The sequence below is a fragment of the Nannospalax galili genome, unplaced genomic scaffold (assembly GCF_000622305.1).
Source record: "Nannospalax galili isolate Female #2095 unplaced genomic scaffold, S.galili_v1.0 scaffold461, whole genome shotgun sequence".
Taxonomy (NCBI): domain Eukaryota; kingdom Metazoa; phylum Chordata; class Mammalia; order Rodentia; family Spalacidae; genus Nannospalax; species Nannospalax galili.
In genome coordinates this window covers 1,323,390-1,344,003 of record NW_008349975.1, presented here as the reverse complement: position 1 = coordinate 1,344,003, position 20,614 = coordinate 1,323,390, and the positions used below count along the sequence as shown (strand labels likewise).

The following is a 20,614-nucleotide window of genomic DNA, read 5'->3' as shown; positions in this document are numbered from 1 at the left end:
GTTGCAAGAAGTTTTGTGTTCTTTCCGATTTTTTGATGTAGGCACTTAGAGCTATAAGCGTCTCTTGAAGGACTGCTTTCAGTGTGTCCCAGAAGTTTTGTTGTGTTGTATTGTCCTTTTCATTTAGTTCCAGGAATATTTTTATTTCTTTCTTAATTTCTCTTTTGACTCATTCATCATTCATTAGTGTGTTGTTTAATCTCCATGTGTTCATGTAGTGACTAGGGCTTCTTCCGGTATAGATTTTAAGTTTTATTGCATTGTGGTCTGATAGAATGCATGGAATTATTTCAATCATTTTGTATTTGTTGAGGTTTGTTTTGTGCCCCAGTATATGGTTGATTTTGGAGAAGGTTCCTGGGGGTGCTGAGTAGAAAGTATGTCCTATGTTGCATGGGTGGAATACTCAGTAGATGTCTGTTAGGTCCATTTGATATATGGTATTGCTTAATTCAGATGTCTCTCTACTACCTCTCTGCCCTGTTGACCTATCTAATGGAGACAGTGGGGTATTGAAGTCCCCTACTATTAATGAGTTGGGATTAATCTGGGTCTTAAAGTCCTGTAATATTGTTTTTATGAAGTTGGGTACACCAGAGTTTGGTGAATATATGTTCATGACTGTGATAGCCTCTTGGTTTATTGTTTCTTTGATCAGAATGAAGTGGCCCTCTTTATCTCTTCTGATTAGTTTTAGTTTAAAGTCTATTTTGTCAGATATTAGAATTGCAATGCCTGCTTTTTTCTCAGTACCACTCACTTGGTATATTTTTTTCCATTCTTTTACCTTAAGATAGTGCCTGTCCTTGAAAGTGAGATGAGTTTCTTGCAGACAACAAAGAGATGGGTTTTGTTTCTTAATCCATTCACCTAGTACATGTCTTTTGACTGGGGAGTTCAGTCCATTAGTATTGAAAGTTACTAATGAAAGATGGGTGGTATTGAATCCTGTCATTTTTATTTCTGTTACTATTCTTGATATAGCTGTACTTTTCCACAGTTATACCTTCATTGAATTTCTTTCCGCAACCCCTTGGGTATAGCTGTTCCTTTCTTCAGCTCTTTGTATTGCTTCCAGAACTCTCTGAAGGGCTGGTTTTATGGACATGAATTCCTTCAGTGTATTTATGTCATGGAAGATTTTTCTTACCCCTTCACTATAGTAGACATTTTGGCTGGATATAGTAATCTGGGTTGGCCTCTGCGGCCATTTAAAACTGGGATTACTTTTGTCCGGGCTCTTCTGGCTTTCATAGTTTGCACTGAAAAGTCAGTTGTAATCCTAATGGGTTTTCCTTTATATGTGACTTGTTGTTTCTCTTTTGCAGCTTTCAGAATTTTCTCTTTGTTTTGTGCATGTAGTGTTTTTACTATGATGTGCCGTGGAGAGTTCCTGTTCTGGTCCTGTCTGTTTGGTGTTCTATATGCTTCTTGTATTTGTATGGGCATGTCTTTCTTTAATTTTGGGAAATTTTCTTCCACAATTCTGTTGAAGATCTGGTCCATGCCATTATCTTGGGATTCTTCTCCTTCTTGTATGCCTATGATTCCTAAGTTTGGTCTTTTTATGTTGTCACACAATTCCTGTATTTCTTAAATTTTCTTAAATTTCTTAAATTTCTTAAATTTTTCATAATCTTTGCTTGAGTGGTCTAGTTCATCCACTTTATCTTCCAGTCTTGATATCCTGTTTTCCATTTCATTCATCCTATTGGTGAGGCTTTCTCTTGTTGTTTCTAATTGGCTTACTGAGTGTTTTACTTCCTTCTTCATTTCAGCCTGAGTAGTCTTCAGTATTTCTAGCTCTTTCCTGAATTCATTCAGAAGTTTATCCTTCTCTTCCTTCATCTTTGATTTCTTTGTTTGTGTGTTCTTTAAATTCACTGAATTCTTTCATCATGTTTATAATTGTTCTTTTGCAGCCCAGGGAAGCAGAGGGAGGTTCAGGTGGGACCAGGCCCAGAGGGCTCCCGGGAACCTAGAGAAAGAACTGGGTTAGTCTGGATGAAGGGATCAGGAAGCAATGGTTGCCCTGGGGCTGAGAGGTCAGCCCCGGTGTCCAGGAAAGAGGCTGGTGGTCCAGCCGTGCAGCCCAGGGAAGCAGAGGGAGGTGGCGAGACCAGGCCCAGAGGGCTCCTCGGACCAGAGAAGGAACTGGGTTGGTCTGGATGTAAAGGATCAGGAAGCAGTGGTGGTTCCCCGGTGTCTGGGGTACCAAGACAAGGAATGGGACAGTACCCAGGCTAGGAGGAGAGAAAGGGCAATGGGAACGTGAATGAAGCTGGGGGAGTCAAGGCACGGAGGGTGTGATCGACTTACCCAGGAGAGAGGCCAGCAGGTTGTACAGGCCCAGGGAAGCAGAGGGAGATGAGGGCGGGACCAGGGCCAGAGGGCTCCCAGGGACTTCGAGAAGGAACTGGGTCAGTGTGGATGCAAAGGATCAGGAAGCAGTGATGGCCCCCGGCTGGATTTAGATTTTTTTTAAAAGCCTAGAAATTACTGTTGGTAGGGCCAACGGTATCACCTTAAAGCATATTTTCAAATGCTTGTCTTGAGGAAAGGACTTTTCTTGACATAAACATTCCTGTTATACAAAGTTGCAACCAGGGCTGGAGAGATGGCTTAGTGCTTAAGAGCACTGACTGGTCTTACAGAAGACCAGGGTTCTGACCTCCGAGGCATTTCCTGACATGGGTGCACTCACATATATGCAGGCAATACGCTCATACACCAAATAAAAATAATAAATAAAATACATTAAGAAAAAAGAAAGTTGCAACCTAGATGTTTAAGTTAAATGCATTCACTTTAATTGAAGAATGTAAAGCTATACATCTATAAGTAATTAAAAATAATTGGAAAAAGTGATCAGCTGTACAAAAATGAGGAGGAAAAGAAAGAAGTCATAATTCTATTTTTCCCAACGCTAGCATGTGTGTGCAGATCAAGATTCTAGACATGTCCGAGGAAAAACAGCAAGCGTTTATCCAGACCTTGAGAGTTCTAAATTGAGTTTTGGATGGAAGAAGCTGTATAAACCTGCTCTGAAGGGGATTTTAATGCTACCCATGTTCTGTCTTCACCCCTAACTAACACTGCCTTCAGTAGTCTCATCCTTACACAGAAAACACTTTCACAAAGCTTATTTGCCAAAGTGCAAACATCATGCTCTTACCGAGTAGTTGAACATTTCACTTGGTTTTCAAAGGTTCAGTTCTGTTTTGTGTCAAGGAAAAATAAATAAATAAACAAATTTGGGTTATAGTGGTAAAATTGTATTTTTATTTGCATGCTGACTTAGGATCTGAGCTACAACATTATATTTTCTTATTTATGTCATTAAGAATATATCTTTAACTTGCAATAGTGTATTTACAGAACTAATTTTTAAAAATTAGCTTTAGGGGTTGGAGAGATGGCTCATCAGTTAAGAGCACTGGCTGTTCTTGCAGAGGACCTGGGTTCAATTTCCTGCACCCACATGGTGGGTAACAACTGTCCGTAGCTCCAGTTCCATCGGAATCCAATGCCATTTTCTGATATCCACGGGCATTGCTTGACAAAGGTGCATCGACCTACATGCAGGCAATACACTAATACACATAAAATTTAAAAAAATAATTTTTTAAAAGGATTAAAAACAATCCAGGTGCCAGCCTGTAATCCCAGCACTTTGGATGTTGAAGGCAGGAGGATCAGAAATTCAAGGTTATCCTCAGCTACAAAAGAGGCCAGCCTGGGCTACAGGAGATTGTCTTAAATACACACACAAACATGCACTAACCCTTCCCCCAAATAACTTATTTAATTTCCTAAGTCAAATACAGAATAAACTAAGCTTAAAGGATGCTTTCTTTATTTATAAAAGCATATGATAGTACAATGCTAATATCATCAACTTGGCAGGGTCTAGAATCACCTAGGAGACAAATCTCTGGGCATGTCTGTGCTGGAGTTTCCAGACTGGATTAATTGAGGTGGGAAGACCCACACCCACCCTAAATGTAGGTGGGAGCCTTCTACAGACTGGGGTCCTATACTAAAGAAAAGCAAAGTGAGCAGTGCACCAGCATTTATCTCCTTGTTTCCTGAGTGTAAACTCAAGGTAACCAGCTGTGCTAAGTTCCTTTCACCATGTCTTCCCCACCATGTTGGACTATACCTGCAAACTGGGAGCCAAAATAAACCTTCCTTTCTTAGGCTGCTTTTGTCAGGCATTTTGTTATAGCAACAGGAAAGTAACTAATACATCCCTGTTTTAGGACAAATTCAGTATCTGCATCATTGTTTAAATGCAGAATGAAGGCTGTGAAACAGGTATGCAGATTTCAGTTTGAAACTATGGATGGAGTTTCAGGTGGCGTTGCCAAGTACATGCAGTTGTGTTTTCAGTAAGTTATCCCTATAGTTGAGTTTTGTAAACCCCAAGCTCCATAGAATTCATATAGCATAAGAGGCAAAGGTTGAAAAAAGACTTGAGCTCATGAATTTGGATCTAGCAGTTAATTACTATCTCTGTAACTGTTAGCAAGTTAATTGATTTCTCTGAGTCTCTTGTGTAAGACAGAGAAAACTACAATATTTTAAAGGTTACTATTAGGACTAAACAAAATAATGCATATACAATGCTTGTCACAGTAGCAACTTAGTAACAGATATGTCAAGTCTACAGCCATTACCTTTATTGCTGAAATCATCAATTAACACTATTTCTGCTAAATACTTCCTTGGCGTCCGTTTGATGACACTGTGGACTGTCCTCATGAGGGTTGACCATCCTTCATTATGGAAGACAATAACTATGCTTGAGGTGAGCAGGTTTTCATCATAATGCCAATACTTGCACCTGCAAAAAAAAAAAAAATTCATCATATTTGTTTAGAGGCAATCCATAATGCTTTCCTCCAAAGTCACTACAATTGTGTTTTCTGATTGGATTATCACTGACTTCACCAAAGAGAAACAATGAAATACCGCCTTGCCTCTCAGATTTCAGCACAAACACAAGATGAAAGAGAAGCAGCCATTCATCAAGTCCTCCTAGATAAAGCTCCTTGGTAGTCAGCACATTGTGTGATAAAAGAACTAATTTATGAATTAATGTGGAGGATAACAAACATATTATTTAAAGCTACCAGGATGTTATTGGCTTTTGTGGCATAGATATTCCTTTATTTTCCTTTGGGAAACTTGAGCTTTAAGTGAATACTTCTAATTGGCAGTGAAAACATTAAAAAAAATAAATTAATGGCCAGGCATGGTGGCATATGCCTTTATTCCCAGCACTCCGAAGGCAGAGCAGGCAGATCCCTGTGAGTTCCAGGCCATCCCAGTCTACATAGTGAGTTCTAGGCCAGCTGTGGCTACAGAGAGACCCTGTCTCAAAAAGACAGGAAAAAAAAAAAAATTAAACAGGCCAACCAGGGACATATAGGAGGCTATGCAAAATCTACTAGTGAATGAATACAGTCCTGATACTGTTTAGAGCTATGCTGCAAAAGAGTATCTGAAACAATGGCAGCAGGAACACAGCTGTTGGAAAGCTTTTTCCTACATGAGGGATCTCAGAACAGGGAGTGAAGCAGACTAGAACCAGGCAAGTCTTTGTGGGCATGTTCTGAAAAGGGAGAATACCAAGTTAGGAGGAGCTAAATGCTCTTTCAGAGAAGTACGCTCAAAACATGTAAGTGGGAAAATACAAATTTTGGGTCTGTGAGATGGCTCAGCGAGTAAGGGTATCTGTCAAGCAAGCCTGGAAAGCTGACGATTCCTGGACCCCACATAAAGGTGCAAAAACAGAACTTACTCCACAAAGTTGTCCTCTCCTCTACACACACACACACACACACACACACACACACACACACACACACACAAATGATCAGTAAAATTTCTAATAATACCAACATCATAAGTTATAATGAGTGTTTCAGGAGAGGAGCTAATATACGAAGAGCAACACAAATCTAATTTCAAACAGGTAGGGGTACTAATTTCCCCAAACAAACTGTGACCCATACAGACAGAGACCTAGGCAACATATTCTTCCCCTAAGTTCAATGCCCCAGGACTAGCTTTGGAGAACTGTAATTTTGATTTCCAACATACACTAGAATTGGTGAAAACATTTAAAACTTGAAAGGATATTTGGGACTTGATGTCTTCAAGGCAGGAGATGGCACTTGGGGAAACAGAAAGATGGGAATTTAGGAGTGGGAGATGGGAAGGAGTTGGGAACATCAAGACTGAAAGAGGGAAAGGAGAGGCAGGGTCACCTAAGGCCACCTTCCCCGTCCTGGGCAACTCCATGGAGATCACCTGAGGACAAGGGGAAAGAGCGCTGAAAGGAGTGTGCTGTTCACTCTATCCATCTCCTGTTACCGATTACAGTTTGAAAGATTACAGTTTGAAATACTAATTCTAAAACCGCAATCTAGACTGCACAATTCTGGTTATACTTTTCTATTCTTTTGATAGTCTTTGTTTTAAAAACTATAAAAGTAATGCACAACTTATGAAGTAAGCAATATAGAAGGGGTTTTTGGTCTTATTACATTTTATTTAGTTATTGTGCATGCATGGGCACGAATGCGTGCGTGTATGCACGTGTGTGTGTGTGTGTATGTGTATGCACATGTGCATGCCACTCTGTACACGTCAAAGTGAAAGGACAGCTTTTTCTCTCCTTCCACCATGTAGGTCCTGGGAACCGAACTCAGGTTATCAAGCTTGGCAGCAAGTGCCTACAGTCACCGAGCCATCTTGCCAGCTCTGAAACTATATGGAGGTTTAAAAGCCAAGGTAAAAATTGCCTTTTCTTCTCTCTCTAAGTATGTCAAATCTCACTTTCTAGAAGAATACTGTTAATGCATAGCTATATGTTTTTAGTCTATGTTCACGCAGCCATATGCCTGTGTGTATATGCAAAGGGGGCTGGAGAGATGGCTCAGTAGGTAAGAGTGCTTGCTGAGTAAGCACCAGGATCAGAGTTTTGATCCTAGAACCCATTAAAAAGCTGGGTGTGATTGAACATGTGCTCATAACCCCAGCATGGTGGGGAACAGAGACAAGAGGATTTGTTGGGGCTTCCTAGCCACCAGCCTAGCTTCAGGTTTAGTGAGAGACTCTTTAGCAGGGAATAAGCTGAAGAGCAACAGGGCAGGACATCTGATGTAAATGACACATGCATGCACACACGCACACACACATGCATGTGGACCACACATACTATACTCAAATGAATAAATATAGATTCTTCTATATGAGCAGGAATAGACAGAGCTAATAGCTTTAAACTATTTTATAATACTCCATAGTATGTACTATTCCATAATTATTTTAATAACGTCCTTGTTGATGGACATTTCAGTTTGTTCTACAAATAACATTACAGTGACCATCCACATGTACATACCTCTGTATCCTTGTATAAGAATCTTATCTACAAGGTGCTCAGGACTGTAAGTTCATTAAGGGCCGGAACCGCATCTATTTTGTTCAGTGCCATTTTCGCAGCAGCTAACATACAACAGCTGTTCTGTGACTGGGGATGATATTTTTGAAAGCCACTTGATGTCTTTTTTTTCTTTAGTAATGTCCACTCTCTACCTCATAATCTTATTCTGAGGGGCCCTTGAGAAGTAGTAAGTCCAGATGGTTCTATATTCTGTGGAAGAGGGGTCATTCCTTTACCATGGAAAAAGGAAGTAGAAAGGTCTCCTAGTAGGGAGAGGTAGAAAATTCTGGAAGAAACAAGAGGACAGAATGTAACCAAAGCAGATGAAGAGCCAAGTGTGGTGACTTGTGCCTGTAAGTAATCCCAGCACTTGGTCTGTGGAGTCAGAAAGATCAGTTCAAGCCCACCTTTGGTTACATATGAGTTCTAGGCCAGGCTGAGCTACTGAGAGAGCTGCTAATTTCTCAGTAGCTGATGAAGAGTTCAATGAACCCAAGGAGACAGAGCCAGAAGGAGGCAGCAGAGATGAGGTGGAAGCAGGCCAGAATCACCTGCAATACCTTAGGATGCATGACTTTTTTTGCCAGTGGAGGCTAGAGGGGAAAGGAAGAGAGTAGAGACCTCTGGAGTCCAGAACTGCTCTAGAGAGGGAGTGTGGGCCTTGGGCTGAGTAGATGGCCCAGTTAGAGTTGTAGGGCAACATGGACCAAATTCCTTTTCATTACAAGCTTCCATCTGCCATGAACAGTCTGAATGAATGCAGGTTCTTGAAAAAACTTAGCTCTTTGGCAGCTTTTCTGGTTTGTTCCTGTGAGAAGAGCCATTGCATTCAATGCCTTTATATGGAGACTAGGTAAAGAAAAATATCCTGGGCTGACAAGATGGCTCAGCAGGTAAAGGTGCCTGTCACCGTTTGACATGCTTGATGACCTGAGTTTGATCCCCGCACCCACATGATAGAAGGAAAGAACGGATTCCTTCAAGTTGACCTCTAATCTCCACACATGCTAAATAAATAAATGTGTAAAGAAAGAAAGAAAGAAAGAAAGAAAGAAGGAAAGAAAAAAAGAAAGGTCAGTCCATGATATTGAAGTAAAATCCCTATTTTGCATCATGGTGCAAATTTTTAATACTGTAGTCTCCCTTTATCTGAAATTTTGCTTTCTGAGTTCTAGTTACTTATGGTCACAACATGATTCAGTAATAGAGTACTATACAGTAAGATATTGGGGGAGCTGTACTGTCAAACTTTTATTATTGTATAATTGTTATATTGTATATTGTTTTAATTATATTTTACTAAGTTAATTCTGTTAATTGTTTATGATGTTTAAGCCATAAACCACATTTTGCCATAGGAATATATGTATAAGAAAATACATAGTATAAATACACACAGGGTTTGGCACTCTGAGCTTTCAAGAATCCACTTATCAGCCTTGACTGTATCCTCTGTGTATAACCCAGTTAGTTGTAATGTGAAAGATGCCCAGTGGCAATGAGAAGCCACGTTTAAGCAGATGGGTTTTGTTACATGTTTCTGACTCATTTCTGTTCTCCAGCATCTCAAATTTTCAAGAGAGCTTTTCAGTCTTCTAGCATCAAGGACAATAGTCGTTCAGCTACACTGGAGAACTGCTCTGATCACAAATATTCACATTCCTATTAGAAGCATGCAAGATGGACTGGTCCTTCATGTGATTTTACTGAATATTTTCAATTTGTGAGCTAAGTGCTTGATCAGAAGAAAAGACAAAAAGCATTTGTGTGTAGTGGGGTGTATGCACGTGTACATGTAAGTACATGTGAATTCCTTTGAGATAGGGTCTCTCACTGAGACTGGAGCTATGTTGGTGACTAGCATGCCCCATATAACGTGGGGTTATAAGCATGTGTGGACAATGTCTGGCTTTAAAAAATATATATATGGGTGCTGGGGACTCAAATTCATGCTCTGATGCTTCTACATCAAGTGTTCTTACCCAGTCAGCCATTTCTCCAGCCTCCCAAAAGCATTTTTACAGTGACATTTTCATAATTTACAAAAGTAGATTTCAAAACCAAAAATGAAATGTGTATGACAGTTTACTTAAACTATCCCTATATAAGCTGTATTTCTAATACTTGTACTTATAAAACCTTGTTGTGGGGGCTAGAGAGATGGCTCAGCAGTTAAGAGCATTTGATGCTCTTCTAAAGAACTCAAGTTCAGTTCCCAGCACCTATGTGGAATGGCTCAGAACCACCTATAACTCTAGCTCTAAAAGATCTGTCACCCTCTTCTGGCCTCCACAAACACTGGCACACATGTGTTATACATGCACACGTGCATGCACAGACACACAAATTTAAAAAAATTAGTTTCAAAGAATTTTAACTAATTTCACTTTATTGATAAATTTATCTAATTAAGAAGACTATGAAAAACAATTAGGTTGTAAGTTTCTGTAATTCACATATACTGTCATTTACCTACAGTACTGTGTGCATATACTTGTCTAATTGTGTGAGGAAGTTACTCATTTTTTCCCCCTTTAACGGTTGTATCTTCCAGATTGTTCACTGCAAGTCTTTATTTCAATAAAGAATAATTTCAGATTCTATTCTGTTAATTCTGCAAGCAGTCAAATCTAACAGGGGAGAATCCTTAGGCATAGGTGTCAAACCCCTAACTTGAGAAACACTGATTATTTTTTGAAACTATCTAATTTCAGTTTTAAATAAATAAAAAGCTTTTCCTGCCTCCATCTAAAAACACTTTTCTTCACTTAAGTGTTAAAAGGAAGTTAAAAAAAAAAAAGGCTTACAATGTACCTGAAACAGGGCTCACACACAATGCCTAACTAATATTGGTAATACAGATATAAAATTTAACTTAGCATTTAGAAATGAATACTATTTTCAATGAAAGGAGAATTAATACTGATAAACCCAGTTGATCAAATTCAATAGACTTGGGAGAGCAGACATATGTGTGGAGTTTCTGTGCACCACCAAGCCCTCACTTGAAGATACGCTATGACACCTAGTCCCTAAAGTGCATCATACACAGCAAATTACAAAATTGTCTACCAAAAAGTTAAAATTTTCACTTTCTCTCATCACTCTCTGGATATAGTTTACCAGTGTGTTTCTGGAAAAAAAATTATAATCAGCCAACATAAGGGAGCGATACTTCAACCTGAATTTGGGTATAATTCCTTTTTAAGTACAATCTAAAACTATATTAGCCCTGCATTTTTGTAACCATATCATGTTCTAGCTCCAAATCCCTAGAACTTTTCTCCATAAATTACTATCAAGTCTATATTTTAATGATGATAACACTGCACATACTGTCTTGACACTTACTTGAATTTCACACTATTGATTTGGATGCTGGATGTAGCTGGTCCTGCTCTCTTGGATGAGCTTATACCTTGTGTATAACTGTTCCTCTGAGCTTTCTATGTTGAAAACTGGGTTAGTATGATTTCTATCTCTTCATCTACTGTTTATATAGTTAAACATAAGATCAAGTATTGTGCCTTTAGCTACGTGTTACCTCTGAGAGGATGGAAAAACTCCATCACTATTTCACCCAAATGCACTCCTATTCAAATTATGTTTCTGTACCTTGTCCACAGAGATCTGAAAACTTTACAAAAACACCTTGCTAAACTGAGATGTGTAGGGTTCAAATAGTCTCCGTGTCTACTGAGTAAGTTTATGTCTTCTTTCAGATACAGATTGGAGTCTGACCTGTTTTCTTGTCATGGACTCATGCTGACACTTGATGCTGACTCTGTGTGCCTAAGTCATCTCCCGTAGGATCTTATCTCACGTCACTGTCACATCTCCACAACCAAACTTGCTCTCTTCCCTTTGAAACCATAAGACAATATTTTCCCTTCTCCCGTTTCCTCAGACTTCTCCTCCTTTCTCCAGTGTCTTTGGATGACTGACAAGACTTTCACGTAAAATCATCTGGTAAGTTCCTCAACATCTGGTGCTGTAAAAAGCTTTTAAGGCCTTGGGGGCCAGTGGGATGGCTTAGTGGGTTGTACCGCTTGCTATGAAACCTGTACCCACTTCATGGAAGGAGAAAACCAACTTGTGTACATGTGGGCATACAACACACATGAAGAATCTAATAAAAATTTAAAAATAAGAAGAAACTTCAAAAGCTACAGTAAATTTAATGCACTCTTAAAGAGCCATTACAAATTTCAATATGCAGATCATCCTAACAATGAGGGAACTGTATGCCTCGTTTTTTTCTCATGTTAAAATATATATACCATGCCCAAACAATTTCTCTATTACTTGCTTTTGTATTCCAGACAGAATCTGAATTTGAGGGGGGATGTTATGCTCGAACACATGCTTAGATTGTCTACTGAAAGCTGTCTTTCACATAGTTCTATCAAGGTCTTTCTATAAGATTGTCCTTCAGGAGCAGCTCCCCAGTAGCAGATAATATGATGTCATCCCTGGGCCAGGAGAATGAACTAGTAGGGGGCATTTGTCACAGCTGGGCCAATCAGAGTCCTTCTCCCTGGACTTAGAGCTTCTGTGACTTGAGTCAGTTGTCTATATTGGTGTACGGAGAGGTAAGGGCTGCGCAGGGAGACGCTTACAGAGAAATGGAGAAAAGCAAGTGGAGAGGAGTGTCTATGAGTGTTCAAGAGACAGTTTCTTCTCAGTTTTTCATCTCCTGGTTTTGAGTCTCCAATGACCATAGCAAGTACTGTGTAATCTTGGGTTTGATGAAACAGCCTACATCCTCTCAAACAGTACTTCTCTTTACCTACCTATTTTAGCTTAAGCTAGGTCGATAGATTTGTTTCTAAGCAACTAATTCACATCTAACACAACCAGCATTTCTGTAGACTTCAGTTCTTTATATATATAATACTATATTAATAATATACACATTACATATATATAAATCCATAGACTAAAACGAGATCTTCACTTTTTATCAACTCAATAAACCGAGCAACTTATCAATTTCTCTTAAAATTTGAGATTGATGATCTCTCTGATCATTGGTGAAGTCACAGAAAGATAAGCTAGAGATGGCCTCTCCAGGTGCTGTTACCTGGTAGATCCTAAAAATACTTTAGATGAATAACATTAACATTAGAGAATTACATGTTAACAAAATTGAAAATATAAGATACTAATTAGAAATAAGACGGAAAAAGTCCTCAAGTTCTGTAATCTTGTCATCACTACAAACTAGTTACAATCGGCTTACTTGGTCAGCTTAGAATTTGTTAGAATGGTTGGTGCCTCACAATTTTGAAAGCTCCATGCATCCTTGTACACGTTTGCTAACCAGACTTACTAGCTCATTCAGGCCCCCTCTCTAATGGATAGCTGCAAGCGGGGAAGGGGGTTTAAATGATCAGTTTTTCTTTGGTTACTCTATTCTAGACTTCATGTATACTGGTCCTTTCTTAATAATATATTCTTTTGACTAGATCCAATGAAGTCAAGGTTACAGTTTGGTTTTTAAATATTTTATTTATTACTATTATTTTATTTTACATGTATAAATGTATTATTACATGCATGTATGTAAGTGTATCCATGTTGTACAATGCCTATGGAGATCAGAAGGTGTCAGATCCCCTGGAACTGGAATTATGGATGATTTTTAGCTATCATGTGGTTGCTGGGAACCGAACCCTGGTCCTCTGCAAGAGCAGCCAGTGTACTTAACTGCTGAGCTATCTCCAGCCCCTACAATTTGTTTTTTATCTAACCATTTTCTCCAAGTCTACTTCTATTCCATGCAGAGCTTGTGTTCTTTTCCTTGACTAATTACTTTTCCCTAATGTTCTTATTAGTCAGTTCTCTCTTGAAGGTCAAAATTCATTCTCTAGTAATAGAATTCATTTGTCCTTATTATATGAAAAATGAAAATGTCAACAAAGCTCAGCTTCCATTCTGCGCTTAGCCCAAATAGCATTTCACGTACTATGACAATCCTCAATTCATATTTGTTGATTTCATTTTGAAATATTTTATGGGTCTATTCTTTTTCAGCATTGTCTTATGTCACAGAACACCATCTACTTTCTTCACTAATGAATCAAATATTGACAGGCAGAATAATAAATCTTAAATTTCTGCTCTTTTAGGGGGTTGAAAATCAAATTGATGAACACAGAATTAATGGTTGGGCCTGGAAAAAATTTTCAAGTCTATCACATGCCAGATCAAAACTAAGTAATGGTGAAAATACAGCTGTTAACTATAATCCTTGCCTGGAGTATACTTTATGGTGCCAAGGCTGGAAGGCAGGAAACAGAAGCAAGCATGAACGTAAGGCCAGCGGGTGGTGTCAGCTCCACTTCTCCCAAACAGCTCAGTCTCAGTAAATCACAGGTGTCTGCAACCTGGGAAAAGGTTTTTAAGACAAGTGCCCCCAACTTCCAATTGGATTGTTCTATCACATTCCTGGGCCTAATTTTTATGTTCTGGGTAGAGTTGAGATGCTGAGGTTTATTTCATGTCTCAAACAATCAATGGATTGGAGGAGAGGGGGCAGTTTCAGCAAAACAGGCTTATTTATTCTAGCAGAACCAGAAATCTCCAGCTCCCAGGCTGAATCTCACGGCCAAGAGCTACAAAAGAACTAGTGACAGTTGCTGCCTTCTGTGGCATTTGTAACCAAGAGCAGCACCATCACCTGCCCTCACACTTGTGGCCCCCTCTGGTCTAGATAGCTCACCCAAAAGTTTGTATGTGAGCCTGGTATGGTGGCATGGGCCTTTAATCCCATGTATCCAGGAGGGAGATGCAGGCGGATCTCTGTGAGTTCCAGGCCAGCTGGGGCAAAAGGGAGACCCTGTCTTTCAAACAAACAAACCCAAAAAAAGCTCTTATGTGGGCCAGCAAGATGGTTTAGTAGGTAAAACATGATCTTGAGAACCCATATTAAGATGGAATGAGAGAATCAACTTCACAAAGCTGTCCTCTGATTGATCGATTCTCTCTCTCTCCATTTTGAAAAGCTTCTCTGTGTTCATTTCCATATTCTTCGTGAGGCAGCCAGTGTCCTGTGACCCCAATGGTGAGAGACAGCTACCTAGTCATTGGCCCTGATGTCACCTCTGCTTTCCCTCAGTTCCCATCCAGAGTCCTCTTACCGATGATTCTCAACACTTGTGGTAAGGTTAAAACTCACAGCTCCAAAAGAGCCAGAGGGTAGCATGGGTTTTGTACAGCTCAGTGTGTGGTATCCAAAGAAACCTGGGCCAGAGGCCTCCAAGCCTATCAGCTGCATCTCGGCCAGTCAGCTGATGCTCCAGCTCCGTTAGTGTCCAGCTAGCCCAGCAGAGAGAAGAAGCCCTGAACCAGCTTTCTGAGAACTGTGGGAGAAGACACAGGAGAGACCCGTACAGCTGATTGATGGCAAACTTGGTTATTCTATGCCTCTTTGCAGTGGAGATTGTTGGCATCAGAGATCCAGGCTGAGCAATCAGTAAACACTAGCTGAGTGGGCAGCAAAGTGGATAGACACTACAGGTGAGCACAGAGCAGGAACACGAGTATTCATGAATCCATGAGGAATCAGAGTATTTGTTTCCAAGAACATGTCTGACATCCCCAGTGGAGTTTCAGAACTGAAGAATCTGAGGTGCCAGTATTCTTGTTGGTTGGATAAGGTTTGAGCCAAATAAATGGTGGTTCTGCTATTAAGCATAGAGCCCATTTGATCGCAGACAGGAAATGCATTTCTGATAGCTCTTACCATTTCCAAAGCTCTTTCACACATATTATCTCATCTAACTTTCATAGTAATCTTGCAAAATAGGGAGACATTATTATCATTCATTTTATACATACAGATACTGGAGCTGTATGATTTACCCAAAGTCAGAGATAGTAACAGAAATGAGATTGAAAAATGAATCCCTTGGTTCTAGCTTTAAAATTCTTTCCTTTAAATCACATATTTACTAAGCATAACTTACGCAAATGTTTAAAAAGCAAAAGGAAAATAAATTCTATTTCCACCCATTCCCAAAAAACAATGACTGTACTTGGCATGGAAGAGTTCTGCCTGGTTTGAAGGGTTGAGGGCACTAAATATGTTAAGGAAAACCAAGAATGCTGAACCATATTTTTGGGATAGCTGCCTTCAAAGATTTTTTGCTTTTCTTTAAGGAAAACATCCTCAGACAGATGTGTCCAGTTAATGATCTGAAATCTCAAACCACACTTCAGAAAAAAAAATCTGGCAGAGAGTCTTAGGACAGGACATATGTTCTTGTATATTTCTTCAAAACTCTCTGGGAAAGAAAAAAAAAGAACATTTCACAATGTGAGCCATCTGCTTATAGCTATATTGGACTTTCATTTCATATACATGCTTTCATATCACATTCTAATTTTATAGAAATGCCAGTTTATCGAACACCAATATATTTTAGCTAAAACAACAATCATTAACAGGAATAAGGATCAACACACTATGGAGCGTGCACAGATGTGCAGACATTAGCAGCGCAAGCGAAGAAAGGTTTGTATCTTTGATTTAGTTAATGTATATTTTATACCATGGATGATTTAGGCAGCCTACAGGACATACAGAACAAAACACAAAAATTAAAAATAGAAGAGGAAACAGACAAAGAAAAGAAACAAAATGAAGTTTTAAAAGTGCATGCCAGAGGGTGAAGGGCTCCTATGTGCACAATTCTTGGGCACTGTTCACAAAGAACACACTATCCAACAGCCTCTTCTGACCTCTGTGGGCATTGCATGACACAGGTGCACTTACCTACACACAGGCAATACACACATACACATAAAATAAAAATGATAAATAAAATTTAAAAAAAAGAACACACTATGAATGGTACCAGCTTGAATTCTACTACTGGGTGTACGCTAGATACATCTTATAAGTCTGCCAGTTTGGCTTGAACTTTCTAGCAGTAAAACCTAGTTAGACCAGTGTTCAGAACTGTAATATCCTTGATGTGAAGTCCAGATGGGATTATTATTTTTTTTTAACATGGGTTTTCTTATGGTAAATACTATAATGAGTTTCACTGGGCTTCATTTTTATGAAGGTTTCAATAGAGACAATGGCATCATACCAAAATGCAAGTCACTAAAAACAGTTGTGCAGAGAACAGGTTGGGAATTTAAGTTCAACACAGATTTGAAAATCACACTTTGCAAACATTCCTCAAGATGTTTATTGAGTCATCTTCTATTTCACGTTTCATCAGCTTGTGGGTGATTCAATGCCTCTCAGTGCACTCTAATTACAATGTAAGGAAATTGCATCAACCATACAGAGAACTTCCAAAAGCAAACTTCAACACTGTTAAGGACTAACAGAGGTAGGTAGAAACTGACAGGAATAGCATGGTAACTTTAGGTTGGAGTTAGTGGACAATTTCCTAATAGATAATTGTTAGGTATTGCAGGGGTTTACAAAGCAAGCTGCATGCAAAAATTTTAAAAATATTTTATTATTTTAATTTTATGTGTATGAGTGTATTGCCTGCATGTATTTAAGTGCACCCGAGTCATGCAATGCCTGAGGAGGTCAGAAAAGGGTCTCAGATCCCCTGGAATTGGAGGTATGGATGGTTGTTAACCATCATGTGGGTGCTGGGATTTGAACCTGGGTCTTCTGCAAAGCAGACAGTGCTCTTATCCACTGAGCCATCTCTCCAGCCCAGTTATGGAAATCTTAAACATCTATTTATCCCAATGTCCCTACAGCAAAATGAGGAGGTGCACTAAGCCATTTTTTAAAGACTAAATTGTAGAATTCTGGTTACAGATGTCAAAAAGAGTACTGGGCAACAGCTAGCATTTATTAATTCACAGAAGTCAGCTTCTGCAGCTAATAAGAATATATTAACCATATTTAAGCAATTTATCATATTAAAAGTATTAGGAGCCATGTAGTTCATTTAACATGTACTATAATGGATATATATGGAATATTTAATAAATATTATAGAGGAGAAAATTTCAAGTAATCATTAAAATAGTCTACTTTTCTGGCATTAACTTGGTTTTTTTACTCTTCCCTTTTCCTTCCTTCCTCCCTCTCTCCCTTCCTTTCTTCTTAGACATGGTCTCATGTATCCCAGACTGGCCTTGAACTCCTGACCCTCTTGTTTCTACACCCAACTGACGAGATTTCAAGCTTGTACCACCATACCAGGATCATGTGGTGCTGGGGCTTGGTGCATGGTAGGTACGCATTTTACCAACTAAGTTACATCTCTACTTTCTAGCTTTACTTTGCTCTTCCATCTCTGCAATAATTTTCCAGAAAATCCTCTGAAGCCAAGACACCAAGAATGAGCTGAATTTAGTTATCAAGAGGCTTGTTCCAGACATGGAATTATAAGAACTGAGAGGGTATGTTAACTCTCACCCTGTAGAAAGCAGATGGCAGGAAGTCTCAAACCTGAATTCTAGAAAACATTCTAGTTCACTGAAAATCTGTCCAGGAACCCCAAGACTTAACAGATGTCACCTTTGCAAGTGAGCTACTGTCAACTGTCACTTGGAACACTTTATCATCCATTTGCATTTTCTCTTTAGAGTCCTTGAATTTTTAATAGGTCTACAGATAAGCCAATATACAGGGAAACTATTTTTAAAAAGAAAGAGAAAAAAAGAAGCAAAGGAAAATATAAAGGAAGAAGGCAAAACAAATCCATTCAGTATGAGGTGAAAGCAACATGGGACTGGACCCTAGAGTTGAGAAACAAAACCTGGTAGAGGAAAGGTCATCAATTCTTCGACCTAGAGATTCCACTACAACTCTGACCTACTGAGATAATTAATGATGGGAAAAGACTGAGCCCCACCCTTGCTTGTCACACAGCATTTTACAATATTGAGAAGCTGGAAACAGTTCAAAAGACCATCAAAATAAACTGTGATCATCTAGGGAGTAGAATTCCTCTCATAAAGATATCAAAACAAGTCATGTGTGGTAGCCTACGCCTTTAATCTCAGGCGCTCCAGAGGCAGCAGCATGTGGATCTCTATGAGATCCAGGTCAGCCTGGCCTCCATAGTGAGTCCAGGCCACCTGGGGCTACATGTAGGGGGAGGCCCAGTCTCAAAAAGACCAAAAACAAACAAACAAATATCAAAACAGTATTGTGGGAAAAACATAAAGTTACACAAATATGTGTAAAAAATTTAGTATAATTTATTTATGAAATAATAATTATCATCTAAAAAAAAAATAGTACCAACAAGGCTGGAGAGCTAGAAAAGTGGTTAAGAGCACTGGCTGCTCTTTTAGAGGATGGGTTCGATTCCCAGCACGACATGCTAGTTAACAAGCATCCAACTCCAGTTCCAGGGGATCTGACACCCCCTTCTGCCCTCTGAGGGCACTGCAGGACATGGGTGCACTTAGACACATGCAGGCAATACACTCATGGACATAAAATAAAAATTATAAAAAAATTAAAATTATTATTTACACCCATTCTCATTTTTAATAGTAGGATATTTTAAAGATTTACAAATTCTGCTTAGAGTACCTCCAAATTTCATTTTCATCATGATACTGGCTGGTCATTTTTCTAATTTCATACAGTCCTTGTCGGTAGCTGTGCTAATAGAACAGAGCTAGATGACACAGAACAGAACTGCCAAGAAGACCGTTTCTTTAAGGCTGGAGCAGCTAGCAAAAAGATAAATGTGCTTACGTGCAAAGGGAAACACAAAGATACAGGAAGTCTGGTAGAAGAAATCTTTTCCAGGGCCAGTGCCAAGTTTTGCTGATCTCTAAATCCAAATTGGAAAGCCGGCTCTTGAGTTCCAGTACAATGTTCCAAATATTATCGAGTAAATATATTTAATTATCACCATCTTAAGAATAAAAGCATTTCATGTGGTAGAAAAATAATACTTTTTGCATAAGCCTTGGAAATCCTAGATAGTCTGAACAACTGGGACTGGCTCAATTATGTACCTCATTAGTAAAAAAGTGTCACTTTGAAGTGCCTTTAAATAGCTTTGAGCAGACATCATGTTGTGGTAATCAAAAGAACTGTATTTATGTAAATGCATTTAAATGACTTTCCCATGTTCTGCAATCTGAGTACTCCTCTGATATGTCAAAGTGTTGTTTGCTAGCTTGCTTGTGACATGCCAGAGCACATTTTCTTCATTTCCTAAACTAAAACCTTCGTGAAAGAAGACTATTTCTGAGGCATCCACAGTGTCTAAGATATCACAATTCTTCTCCTAAAATACTACTTCCCTAAACACGTGTAACACACAGTGTGACTTCTGTTTTTCGAGTCTTTGAAACTAATAAGACTGGCAGGAGCAATCTGATGGAATCTGTTGGATACCTAAATGTACTACTTTCTGAAGTTGATGTGTAGCTGTAAATCTTTCTTCTGGGAGCACAGAAACTTATAAGGGTTATTACTATAAGAAAAAGTGAAACCGAGTTTGGCCTGTAGCGAGTGACCTCCAAATTATTCTCAACTTATTCATGAAGTTATCCATATTACAAAAGCCACAGAACTTTCATAAAGAACTTCCCCCACAATCAGCAGGGAAGGTTGGTAGTGAGGGATGGCTGGTTTTATTAGATACCTCCAGAAACCCCTGGTATCACACCTGCCTCTTCTGATGTTCAAAGATCGAAATATTTATTTCTCTTGAGCAGAGGTGGGGAGATAAAATGTAGAATTACTAAGAATGCCAAGTAAAAGTCAAGGTCAGATACTGGGATAACTTGACCAGATTCATTGAGTGGCTACCGGTTTAGAAATGGTGACGCACTCCGAACCTGAGCAGATGATACCATCACATTTACATGGTCATCAGTACCTCAGAAATTCAGAGACTAATCAACAGAGACTATTTCAGCACTAAACCTAATAAGTATTCCAGACAGCACAGAGGCCGTCTGCGTTCCCTCGCTCATACTCCTGACTGCAGCAGCTACTGTGGAGCACAGCTTGGCATGACTCCAGCTTCCTTCCCAAGGCAATTTTAGTAGTAAGACATGTAACAGGAGGAGGGGATAAAGTAAGGAAGAATGGGAGGGATGGAGGAAAATAAAAGAAATAATAGGCAATAATAACAATAATTAATAAAGTAGGCCAATTTATGTCTGTTCTCTGAATGGAAAATTTTAATATTCTAT

The 20,614-nt window shown here is 39.1% G+C and overlaps 1 protein-coding gene across 1 annotated transcript in view; it reads right to left on the bottom strand.

Moving 5' to 3' along the window:
- Positions 1 to 20,614, bottom strand: part of Galnt7 (polypeptide N-acetylgalactosaminyltransferase 7) — an 89,491-nt gene that overhangs the window by 33,983 nt on the left and 34,894 nt on the right. The window contains exon 3 of the mRNA XM_017801676.2: positions 4,680 to 4,846. Coding sequence (XP_017657165.1) covers positions 4,680 to 4,846 — 167 coding nt within the window. The remainder of the gene's footprint in view (positions 1 to 4,679; positions 4,847 to 20,614) is intronic.